Below are 12,822 nucleotides of genomic sequence, written 5' to 3'. Positions count from 1 at the left end.
CTGTGTGGACGGGGCATTCATCAGGCCCTTGGTGCCGTACCAGCGGAGCTGGTGCAAGACACAGGGTTACAGGGCCATCGTCATGCTGAGACCAGGGGCACGGGGCCCCTCGGGGAAACATTCCATGCCTGGTGGAATCTACATAAAGTTGCCCTTTGAAGCCTTGTCATGGAAAATAAGACACTACACCATTGTTTTTTATTTTTCAGTTTTTTTTCAGACATCAGAATTCACGAACTGTGACAGGAGTTAAAAGAAAAAGAAAGACTAATTCAGATGATAAAAGGTCAGAAGATGGTTCCTTTGCATTCAAAGTGCCTATAGCCACCTGCTGTGGAGGCACACGCTGATATTTGCAGCAACTCGGAGGCTGAGGTGGGAGGATTGCAAGTTGGAGGCCAGCCTCAGCCACTTAGTGAGGCCCTAAGCGACTCAGCAAGACCCTGTCTCTAAATGAAATATAAAAAGGGCTGGGGATGGGGCTCAGCGGTTAAACAACCCTATATCAATCCCAGCAAATTGTTAATAAGCAGAATATAAATATACATTATTGATTTTGCTATATCTTTTTTTTTTTTTACTTTGAAAGAATTCTCAACATTTTTAACATATAATTAAACAGAATTCAACACTGTAGACACTTTAAAATGCCATTAAAATGGAGGACTTTAAATATATGTCTATTTGCCAGGTGCAGTGGCACATGCCTATAATCCCAGCAACTTGCGAGGCTGAGGCAGGAGGATTGTGAGTTCAAAGCAGGCAAATTCGAGGCCCTGAGCAACTCGGTGAGACCCTGCCTCTAAATTAATTACAAAATAGGGCTGGGGCAGGGGCTCAGTGGTTGAGTGCCCCTGAGTTCAATCCCCGGTACCAAAATAATTAACAAATAAATAGGCTCGGTGGTGCACACTTGTAACCCCAGCAGCTTGGGAGGCTGAGGCAGGAGGATTACAAGTTCAAAACTAAACCCAGCAACTTAGCAAGACCCTGAGCGAATTAGCGAGACCCTGTCTCGAAATAAAACATAAAAAGGGCTGGGGATGTGGCTCGGTGGTTAAGTGCTCCTGGGCTCAATCCCTGGTACCAAAAAAGAAAAGAAAATACACACACAAACGTGGAGTTCGTTCTTGTTTTTGAAAGCAAAGGGATTGAAACTCACACAGCGGTTGCTTGGCTTCCAGGTGGCATAGACGCCATGCAGGGAACGGACATCTGCTTTCCTGGGGCGTCCTCACTGGGGGCTAGGGGACCTGGGCATTTCTGAAGCAGTGTACAACATGAACGTAGGTCTGACTTTGTTGTGCCCTGATCCAAAGCTGTCCTCATTTTCCTCCCCTCCAGCTCTCTGAATTATCTTTCCAAGTCTGATGGAATCCTAGGATATTCCTGGGGTGTCCCAGGGAACCGGAGCTGCCTGGAGAAGACTCTGATTGTACCTGTTGAGGCAACATCACTCCCCAACTAATACTGCTATGCACAGTGACCTAGGCTGTGCACTGCATAAATGAGAAAGCAGTCTTCTCACCGCAGTCTCAGTTAAGGCTGCCCCCAGAGTTGTGCGGCAGGAAGCATGCACGGTCCTTTTTGAAGGTCATGAATCTATCCATTCATTTTTTTTTTAAATAAGTAAAAGATCACTCTGTCCATCCAAGCAAATATTTACAGGAAATTCAAAGAATCAGGTATAAAGCCGGATTCATTGGAAAACCTTGCCCTTAGAAGCACTATCGTCCCTCCACCGGAATGATCCACAGTCATCCCTCGAAAACCGTGAGGGTTGGTTCCAGGACCTCCCAAGGACACCAGAACCGGAGGATGCTAGTCCCCGACATCAACCCTGTGAAATTTGCACAGAATCTATGCACATCCTTCTGTATACTTTAAGCCATTTCTAGAGTATTCCTAATAACGGGTGCCATTGGACTATGGCATAAAGAGTTGTCACTCTGTGAGGTCATCTTAGTGTGATCGTGAAAACTCCTTCATGAAGCTGGGCGCCGTGGTGCGTGCGTATAATCCCAGGGGTTCGGGGGGAGGCTGAGGAAGGAGGATCGCAAGTTGGAGGCAGCCTCAGCAACTTAGCAAGACGGAGTCTCAACATAAAAGATGATTAAGGGCTGGAGTATGGCTGAGTGGTAAAGCTCCCCGGCTTCAATGCCCAGTACCAAAAAGAAAAAAGAAAAATCCTTGAGAGGACTTCAACTTATTGAGTAGAGGCAAAGAAATGCATCGAGTTTGAGGGTCTCTCTCTCTCTCTCTCTCTCTCTCTCTAGCAGGGATTGAACCCAGGGGTACTTGACCACTGAGCCACATCTCAGTCCTTTTTACATTTCATTTTGAGACTGGGTCTCACTGAGTTTTTGAGGCTGGCCTCCAACTTGTGATCCTCCTGCCCCAGCCTCCCAAGCTGCTGGGATTACAGGAGTGTGCCACCAGGCCCGGACCCGGGGCAGATTTTGCATTGCGGTGGGGGACGGTAAAGAAAATCACCTTCCAGTGACACTAGTTAAAGGTGCGTAAGGAAGACTGTCTTCAGGGCCATGGGTACAGTGGGGGAGAGAGGTGGGCTCGACTTGGAACACAGCCCCCAAAGTGGGGGATTTAGCCCGCGGTGCAGGGTGAGGTAGGCGGACCCCTCAGCAGGGGATTCCAGCTGAACTGACCTAAGTCATTCCAGCTGATGACAGGCCACATTGATCAGATGTCACCCAGGGACAGTGCAGGGTATGAGATATGGGGGTTAGTGGGTCCTTGCTAAGGTGACTTCACAGGGTTCTTGCTAACCCTGGATTCTTGCTTTCTTTCTAGGTACCAGGGATTGACCTCAGGGACACTCGACCCCTGAGCCCCGTCCCCAGCCCTATTTTGCATTTTATTGAGAGACAGGGTCTCCCTGAGTTGCTTAGGGCCTCGCTTTGGCGGAGACTGGCTTTGAACTCGCGATCCTCCTGCCTCAGCCTCCCGAGCCTCTCGAATTACAGGCATGCGCCAGTGTACCACTGTACCACCGTAAGATTGGATTCTTTAAGGACGAGCACACGTGGGTTGTGGAGCCTGAGTCCAGTTTGGCCAAGCAGAGAACCGGTCAGTGCAGCCCAGGGTGCATGTGAGAGGCACAGACATTGGATTCCAGCTATGACTTAAGAGGTGCAGGTCATTTCCAATACATGAATGCTGTTTTTTATTTCATATTCACATTTTTTAGTCTTTGGGGATTAAAAAGAAGGTAGTAGTAAAGACTCAGCTTTTTGGCACTTGGATACTAGAGACCTCTACCCCACCAACACAGTGTGTCCCAGGCTACTTCCTGCTTCCTCTTTATGCTCCCTGTGTGCAGGCTGTGTTGAAGCGACGAGAGCGGATTTGGATTTGCCCTGTCTTTGCTTTTCCTAAAGAATCAAGGTGTGTGTGAGGGAGATTTTCCTGTCAGATTTCTACTCTGAATAGTAAAGCAAAGGGAACTGGTCTCCAGGGTAAGATCACTACCCGTCTCGGGGGCTTTTGCAAAACACACGACGTTTCAGTGTGGACACACACGGCACAACAACACGAGGCGCAGATCCCGGCAAAAATTGCTTTTGTGACTGCGTTGGACCAAACACCATCAACCCTCAGGGTTCACATTCCTTTCTTGCATTTGATTGATTGGTTGACAGATGCAGATGGATGCTGTGCTGGGGATTGAACCCAGGACCTCATACACGGGCAGCCGCACCTGTACCACACAGCCACACCCCTGACCCTCAGTCTTTATAATGGAACCACCATGTGGCCCAGCCATCCCACTCCTCAGTCTATACCCAAAGGACTTAAAATCAGCACATACTACAGGGACACAGCCACATCAATGTTTATAGTGGCACAATTCACAACAGCTAAACCGTGGAATCAACCTAGGTGCCCTTCAGTAGATGAATGGATAAAGAAACTGTGGTATATCTACACAATGGAATATTACTCAGCCATAAAGAAGAATGAAAGGAATAGGAGACATTAGACCCCATTCACGTAGGATCCATCACAGGGCGTAAACACATCATGTACAATTAATTAAAACAAATTCAGATTTTAAAATAATAAAGTCTGTGGGGAGCCCTTCTAAAGGCTGTAATGGGACCTTGCTGCACCCTCTGATCGTTCTACCTCTTCTCGGTGGCATCTCTGGTGCTCGGAAAGGTCTTGCTGTCTAGCTGCTAAACATGACTTAACTTCATGCTTTTAATCAAACCCAGCAGACACCCCACAGGTCGCTCCCTTGGGTTCCCCCAGCAGCTGACATTCTCCAACTCCCCCCATCGACCCTGCAAACGCCATCATCTCATTTTTCTTGATTAGGGTAGCACCTTCTGAATTGTATTGGGAGGCACTTTTAAATCCAACCCGGGTGCTTGGTGCTTGATGCGCTGTTTGCGCTTTGCAGATTAAATGACTAATCCCACACCCATCCAAAAGCTGGCCAAGTGACGTAATCCCCCGACAGATATTGCCCCATCACCAGGGGCTTCCTGGACGCCCACCTGCACCGAAGGTCTTGAGTAAACACCATTCACCGTGCATCTGAGGGTGGCTCGGAGATGGGAGTCTCCGCCACGGAATAAAACCACACCAAGGTGTTCACACGGGCTGGGCTTTCTCCTCTGTAGCTCACACCCACAACTGAAGATAACCCCCCTTGTGTGGACACATCAACAAGTCACCAAGGGCCGGGGGCCGTGGCTCACACCTGTCATCCCAGCGGCTCAGGAGGCTGAGGCAGGAGGATCACGAGTTCCAAGCCAGCCTCCGCCAAAGCGAGGCCCTGAGCAACTCAGGGAGACCCTGTCTCTCAATAAAATGCAAAACAGGGCTGGGGAGCGGGGCTCAGGGGTCGAGTGTCCTGAATTCAATCCCTGGTTACAAAAGAAAAGAAAAAGGAATCATCCCCAACCCTGAAAACAACACAGACTTTCCACGCTGGTCCTTCTGAATGCTGTTGGAAGGGATCCCCTCAACTGCAGTATCTCCCTTAGTGCCCTGGGGACCCCAAGGTCCACTGAGCAAAGAAACCCTGGAACGCGAATGCAGCACCATCACTGACGGAATGGAAATCGGGTTCAGGGAGACTGATGTCATTGAAGGATTTGACCCCGCATTCACTGAGGACACCTGTTAGCTTTGATTGATTTTTATTTAAATAGTGGGGGGGCAGGCCATTGACATGTCAACCCTCCTGAGGGAAGGAGTCAGTGGGGGATGTGCATGTGTCTATGCATATAAATATATAGGTACACCTGTGTCTCTCTGTCCGTCTCTCTATCTGGATGTACATGGTGAGTAGCGTCGATCCTGTGTCCCACGTAATCGGGGTGATCGGTACTCATTTGCCTTCCCGGTACCCCGGACTGGACGTCACCACCGTCTGCTAGCCATGATGGTCCTCCTTGTAAGCGCCGTCCCTTCCAAGGCGGCCCGGGCTGAGGTCTGAGCAGCTCTTGCTACACTTGATGGTCCTCTCCGACTTGGGTCACCGAGGGCCCACGAGGACGGACGTCCGCAGGCCCTGCAAGCCCCTAGCTCCTGCGGACGGTGACAGCGTGGCCTCTCTGTGGCCAGCGGCTAGTTTCTCGTCCCCTGCTCCTGCCTCTGCTGGTCGCACTGGCAGGACAGACCGGAGGAGGAGGCACAGCAGACCTGCAGCCAGGGTTTCCACAGAGTGTTCCCCAGGGACAGCTGGTTGGGGACGTCCGCCGACAGGGTCTGGGTGTGGCGGTCCGCGGCCTCCTGCATGACCCTCAGGATGTCCTGGAAGCGGGGCTCCGTCTCCGGAGTCAGGGGGCTCGTCTCGCCGGGGTCCGTGGAGAGGTCGAAGAGCAGGGGCGGCCGGTGGCGGGTGACGTGACCGTCCAGGCAGAGGCACACGTGGGTGCTGAAGCAGCCGTTGGCGCCCTTGGGGTTGAACTTGGGCGTGAAGTAGAAGGCCTTCCAGACGGAGGAGCCTGCGGGGGGGAGAGGAGACAGGGTCAGGACGGGGGCTTCCGGCAGTCTATGTGGATTCCCTTGCCACGGGAAAGCTGTTTTGATGTTAAAACCACGACTCGTCTCTCCGAGTTTGGACAAAGAGGGGCCTTTTAGAAACACGAACACATTCCTTTCCAATGGATTCTATCATCTGATTGCTTTTTGCTTTTTGTTCTAATCGTTTCAAAGGAAGCTTTTTTTTTTTTTTTTCTTCCCCCTTAATCACAGGAAGAAAATAACAAAACTGGATGAAAAAAAAAATGGATCACTTTTTTATGACCCAAGGAATGCTCGGTCAGTATGAGAACGATCCTCACCTTCTCCAAGGGGAAGGAGGTGTTACGAACCCTTTATCCTAAAGGAGGTGTTAGTGCTGGGGGTTGAACCCAGGGCCACTTAACCTGGAGCCATATCCTGCGCCTATTTTTTTCTTTTTTTTACATTTTCCTAGCCTTTCTTACTTTTTGAGAGAGGGCCTCACTAAGTTGCGTAGGGCCTCACTATGTTGCTGAGGCTGGCTTTGAACTGGCGATCCTCCTGCCTCAGCCTCCCCAGCCTCTGGGATTACAGGGGTGCCCCACAGCACTTGGCTTCAACTAATGTTTGTCGCCCACTCCCTCACGAAAGCATGGGATTTCAAATAAATAATACGACAAACAATTTATAGACAATATCGAGATACCTTACATGTTTGCAGAAGATGCTTTACCCAAGAGCCACGGGTCATGTAACCCCCGGCCCCTGTTCTGAAAACCGGTTCTCAGATCCTTACGTGATCTCACGGCTGTGCGCGACCATCTTAGCGTTGACTTACATCAAGAAAGATCACATTATCACTGTGTGCCATGTCAAGCCATGGAATCCGTCACTGATAAAAAATGTCCGTGTATGGCTGGGCACCCGTGATCCCAGAGGCTGAGGAGGCTGAGGCAGGAGGATCGTGAGTTCAAGGCCAGCCTCAGCAACTTAGTGAGGCCCTAAGCAACTCAGTGAGACTCTGTCTCAAAATAAAATACAAAAAAAATGCTGGGGTTTGGTGCTCCTGAGTTCAATCCCCAATACCCCCCCCCCAAAAAAAAAGAAGTCAGTATACGGCACGTGGCTGTATTAATTATATATTATAATGCACTGTATCCAGAATATGCCTACAGCCGTCCCATGAACTGCAGTATGAATTGCAATGTGTCCACCTAATTCTGGACGCCTACTTAAATAGAAGCACTTATTTTCACCGACTACAATCATTAGCTGTATTGATTCAGATGCCAGAATTCACAGTGACCGTTTTTAATATGCATCAGACAATGAATGCTTGCCTCAAAAATCTTCATTTTACTGCATGAAAGTATATCCATGTTATAATAATGGTTTCACGGGTTTTTAAAAACATAGTGGGAGCCAGGTGTTCTGAAGGCGCACACCTGTAATCCCAGCGGCTTGGGAGGCTGAGGCAGGAGGATCGTGAGTTCAAAGCCGGCCTCAGCAACCTAGCGAGGCCCTAAGCAATTCAGCGAGACTCTGTCTCAAAAGAAAAAAAAAAAAAAAAAAGATCTGGGGTTGTGGTTCAGTGGTTTAGCGTCCCTGAGTTGGATCTCGGGTACTGAAATAAATAAGTAAATAAAATACGTCGGGAGTAATGACACTGGCTTGCAATTCACTCACGTCACTCAACCGGGTGAGAGACTTAATAGAGAAGGTGGTGTACATAAGAAGTAAAAGGGATTCATGTTTTAATCGGGTTGAACGTGCTAGAACATGCAATCCCAGGTGCTCTGTGGACCAAGGCAGGGGGATTGCAAACTTGAGGTCAGCCTGGGCGATGTAATGAGACCCTGTCTCAAAATTAAAAAAAATAAAAAATAAAAAGGCTGGGTATATAGCTCTCAGCAGTACAGTCACCCAGCAAATAAATAAATATGTAAATAAAAATAAAAGGTTGGGGATACAATCCTAGCTCTCAGTGGCTTGGGAATAGTATTTATCCAGTGTGAAGAGGTGATGTTTAGGCTTCCCACTAACCAGGGCCGACTGTAAGTGGTCTTCACATTGGGAGACAGCTGTGGTTGACGGGTGTTAACGTCAACGGGGGTAACGTAGCTCTTGGAAGGAGAAACAGACCTGGGTTGGCTGAGTTTGCCAATGAATGGGGTGTCAACAGTCCCCACTTGGGCCAAGTGCAAACCAAAGAGGTCTAATAACCAGCTGCCGAGACCCCTGACTAACGGGGAATCCATCATGCATACCACTGCCCAAACCCTTGATCCTAAATTTCTTTCTTTCTGCATTTCTTTTCTCTGTAGCGAAGCCTTGTGTCTACACCCCTGGAGAGGACTCCACATACTGTGATGGACATTGGCCACGTCTAGGTCTGAGCATCGAAGCCGAATCCCCCGGACAAGTCCTCGATCAACCTCCGTACGGAGGAAACCGTCGCACCCCATTATTCCAAGCACCAGTCTGCGGCCCAGAATGCTCTAGAATGGAATCCACTTGCAACGGAAAACGGTGTCCGTTTTGCTCCCTGACAGATGTGCAACGGAGCCGCACTCCACCACAGACACGCACAAAAACCCGGGCGGGGCCAAGCGTGGTGCGTGAGTTTTGCATCTCATTGGGAAAAACAGATCCGAAGTCCTTCTCACAATCCACTGTGGATTCGTGCAACCCACTGTGGATAGGAAAAGGGTCTCTTTTTGCTACGTGAGCAAGCCCAGCCCTGCAATACGGTGAATTCTCCTGTTTTTATGTGTGTCTGGCTCGAGACCCAAGAGTTTAAGAAATTGCACTGAAAGGAGTTGATACCGGCGCCTGTCTCGGGAGCCAATTTTATCCCAGGGCCAGTTGCCTACCAGAAACTGGGTCTTGCTTTTCTCACCTATCCCTGTTTCTACCCTCGGTTCTCTTTACTCCTCCACATAAGGCGTCCCTGCAGCCCCTGATCCAATATGTTCCTCCTGGGTCTCTCTCTGCGTGGGGGCTGGCTGGCTGCATTCATTTGCCGTTTGCATAACCGTGCATTTAATTGTTCCATGGACCCAGAATCCCGAGCCCATGATCTCTGCCTTCTAGAACATGCCACCAGGAAGCCATCCAGATTTTCAAAGAAGCGTCCAACTTGGTGCGGTTTCTGCGGCAAATGGCAGGCGCGACATTTTGCACTTTAAAAATGCAAGGAAGGGGGGCTGCTCCGGGTTAAGTCTTTGCAGTGGAGCCCGAGAGGACGGTACCGCAGGCAGGAAGGGAGGGAGGGAGGAAGGACAGGTGGAGGGAGATGAGGAGGGATGTGGAGGAGCCCGCAGTGGGGAAGCACCCTGAGCCTTAGTACAAGCCATCCGCTGGGGCCACCCATTACCCAGGAGCGTCCGGCCCCAGAGATGAGCTTCAGAGCACCCAGAAAACAGGCACGTTTGGTCTCCCCTTTGCAGTGGGAATGGAAAGTCCGACCTCAGCCTCTGACTCTAGAACATAGGATAAAGTGTCACCTTCCATCCGCTCCCAGGCATCTTAGGGACATGAACTCTGTTGTCATACTAAGTTTCAAGGACACACAGACACGCACACATGTTAAACTCTGTAACCACACCGAGGGGACAAATTGAGTCTATTTGTTGCTTCAGGGTTTGTTAGAATATCTTTTGGCTTTGATTGTCAAAATCCAGCAAAGGGGCCGGGCACGGTGGCGCACGCCTGTCACCCCAGCGGCTCGGGAGGCTGAGGCCGGAGGATCGTGAGTTCAAAGCCAGCCTCCGCCAAAGGGAGGCCCTAAGCAACTCAGGGAGACCCTGTCCCTAAATAAAATGCAAAGTAGGGCTGCGGATGGGGCTCAGGGTTGAATGACCCAGAGTTCAATCCCTGGGACCCAAAAAAAAAAAAAAAATAGACACATACATTAGGAAGAGAGTCGAATGAATCAGACAGAACATTCCTACGTTCATATATGAATTCACGACCAGAGAAACTCCACGTCATGTACGACCACAAGAATGGGACCCTAATTAGGATGAGATATCCCATGTCTGTGTAACTATGTCAAAGTAGACTCTACCGTCATGTATAACTAAAAACGACATTTTAATTTCATTTTTTTTTTTTTAAAGAAGGATCTGAAAGGTGAAGCCCTAGCCGTGCAGAGAGCGTTTCAGGGGAACAGAGTGAGAAAGAGTTCCCAGGAATTGAACTTGGCCGACGTGGCCACAGGGTCCCACCCAGAGGTGGCCACAGGGTCCCTAAATATAATGCAAAGTAGGGCTGGGGGTGCGGCTTCCCCCGCTGGGGAAGACAGGTTCAGGTGAGCCAGGACAGTGTGGGACGGACACCTATGTGACCAGAGGCTAAGAGAAGAAAGAAGGATAAAGGGGCCCAAGTCAAGCGCATTCCTGTTCGGGGGCCGGCGGCCTCCGGGAGGCAGGGAGGCCGGTACTCACTGTTGGGCGGGTGCCACCGCACGGCGTTCAGGTAGGCGTTGCAGTAATGGAAGAGGAACTCGTGCTCCGAGCGCCGGGTCTTCCCTTGGAGCAGCGGCATCAGGTCTCGGCCATCGATGACCCTGCGGGAGAAGGAGGTTGGGGGAGGTCAGGTGTGGATCACCTGGGAGCCTTGTGTGGGGAACGTCCGTCCCCGCTGAGGTGCCGGTCTGGGGGCCGTCACCAGCACCAAGGACATCAACCAACCGCAGCAGGGGCCACCTGTAGGGGAGCCCAGCGCTCATGCATTAGAGCAAACCGTGCATGGACGAGGCTGCGGTCAGTCAGTCACTCTCGTGCAGAGCCGAGGAGACGAGCCGTGACTTTGGAGCAATTCTTGCGCTGCTACGCAGGATGGCGGTGAAACACAGGCCATCTGACGTTTCGGCTTCTCCTAAACCCACCTTCCTGATGGTCATCCCAACAAGAGGGATGCTTTATGCATCAACTATAAAGAACCGCAAGCCGGCCCCGTGGTGCACGTCTGTCAAACCAGACGCTCGGGAGGCCGAGGCAGGAGGACTGCAGTTCAAAGCCAGCCTCAGCAACAGTGAGGCCCCAAGCAGCTCAGTGAAGCCCTGTCTCCAAATAAAATACAAAACCGGGCTCAGTGGTCCCGTGTCCCTCCCGATGGCAAACAAGGCACAGACACCATCAGCCACGGGTTTCAATAAAAGGGCCAAAGCCTCAGTTTGCTGCTTCCTCTTATTTTTTTTTTGGTACCGGGGATTGAACCAAGGGGCACTTGACCCCTGAGCCCCGTCCCCAGCCCTATTTTGCATTTTATTTAGAGACAGGGTCTCCCTGAGTTGCTCAGGGCCTCCCTTTGGCGGAGGCTGGCTTGGAACTCGCGATCCTCCTGCCTCAGCCTCCGGAGCCACTGGGACTACAGGCAGGCACCGCCGTGCCCGGCTCAACCTTAACTTCTTGAATCTGTTATTTTTCTTTTTCGAACCCCTATATGCCAACGAAACTCAACGTGAGATTTAAGATTTGGGGAGAGGGAAGTGCTTTTATGAGATCGCCATTTGTAACTGAAATAATCGTTATCATACTTCTAACAATAAATGGGATTGCATGAAAAATCGTAGGCTCCACGTCTTAAAAAGTTTTCTTCTTAACTTAAAAAGCAAAATATTTCAGTTTAAGTGAAGGAGGGGAACGCAGTCTACGCCGTAAGCTTTTCCTCCTTCCTATGCACAGATAGGCTCTTAAAAAAAAATAATAATACTCTCTCCGACACCTAACACGCTCCTTCCTAGAAGCAGGCTATAAATCACTCCACTCCGAAAAGCTGCCGTTTAACGGTGCCGCAGAAATATGGCCTGTCACACGGAAGCTCATTCCTGCTATGGAAAATCAAAAGTGACCCCATGGAGCTAAACTTTTAAGCGGCGTCTACGCTATCAAAACACTTGGGATTGTTTTAAGCCACTTGTGGGGTTCCTGGCTAAGGACAGTGATAACCAGGGGGGAGAGCACACGGCCAGAAATGTTTGTATAATATGATTCAGGGGAGTGGGGTGGGTCCACCTGCAACGTGACACAGAGCACGGCCATTTTCGACAGAAATTGTCACCCGATTGGCCTCGGGGGGCTGCAAATTAATTCTAGCCTCCGCAGCGAGTTTGCACAGAGAGCCAAAGCCACGCGCCCGATGGCTCCCGCTGAGAAAGGTGTCTGTTTGCGCGTGTTTTTGATTTGGAAAGGTGAGATCATCCCCATCGGTTTCCCCCGTGACCATGCTGCTAGCAAGATTGACCAAACCTTTCGAAGGGGCCCTCATTTTAGCATTTCGGGTCAGGTTAAGTAGCACAGGGCGGTTTTCATAGAAACAGAGACCCCAACTCAGATCCCTAGTAGCCAGAAAGTCATTTTCATAACCCAAAAAACATTGGTAAGCACCAAACCCTCTGCCGTACGTGAACAGAAAGCAAGATCAACGGCCACTTGTGGGGTCCCTGAAATCCAGTGGCGCGTGCCTGAAATCCTAGCAGCTCAGGAGGCTGAGGCAGGAGGATCACAAGTTGGAGGCCAGCCTCAGAAACTTAACCACTGAGGTTGGGGTGGGGAGAAGGTCCTTCTTTATTCTTCAGAGGAGACTTGGACGTCTGTCCAGGACACAGAGCTGCCTCCGTGTCTGTCTGTGGCACGTCCCACAAGACCTAACAGCCTCACTTCAATTTAAATCCTCCCCAGTCACAGAGAGAGAATAAAAATCACCTTCCCTGTCTTTATTAGCACCCACATCGACCACGATAGTATGCATCTATTTTCCGGCCCTAAAAAATTAAAATTGTGGAATAGGAGATGCGAGTATTCCACCTCTAAAATGTGTTTTTTTTTTTAGAATATCAGC

The 12,822-nt window shown here is 50.2% G+C and overlaps 1 protein-coding gene across 3 annotated transcripts in view; it reads right to left on the bottom strand.

Annotated features, from left to right (window-relative positions):
• Positions 1 to 5,151: 5,151 nt before the first annotated feature.
• Positions 5,152 to 12,822, bottom strand: part of LOC114106838 (steryl-sulfatase) — a 103,451-nt gene continuing 95,780 nt past the window's right edge. For all 3 annotated transcript variants that reach the window (XM_071606586.1, XM_071606585.1, XM_071606584.1), the window contains exons 10-11: positions 10,425 to 10,546; positions 5,152 to 5,978 (exon numbers count right to left, since the gene is read on the bottom strand). In XM_071606586.1, the coding sequence (XP_071462687.1) occupies positions 5,599 to 5,978; positions 10,425 to 10,546 (502 nt within the window). In that variant the 3' untranslated portion in view covers positions 5,152 to 5,598. The remainder of the gene's footprint in view (positions 5,979 to 10,424; positions 10,547 to 12,822) is intronic.

This window comes from Marmota flaviventris, chromosome X, assembly GCF_047511675.1.
Source record: "Marmota flaviventris isolate mMarFla1 chromosome X, mMarFla1.hap1, whole genome shotgun sequence".
NCBI classification, from domain to species: Eukaryota; Metazoa; Chordata; class Mammalia; order Rodentia; family Sciuridae; genus Marmota; species Marmota flaviventris.
This window is presented reverse-complemented; position numbering and strand designations above follow the sequence as displayed.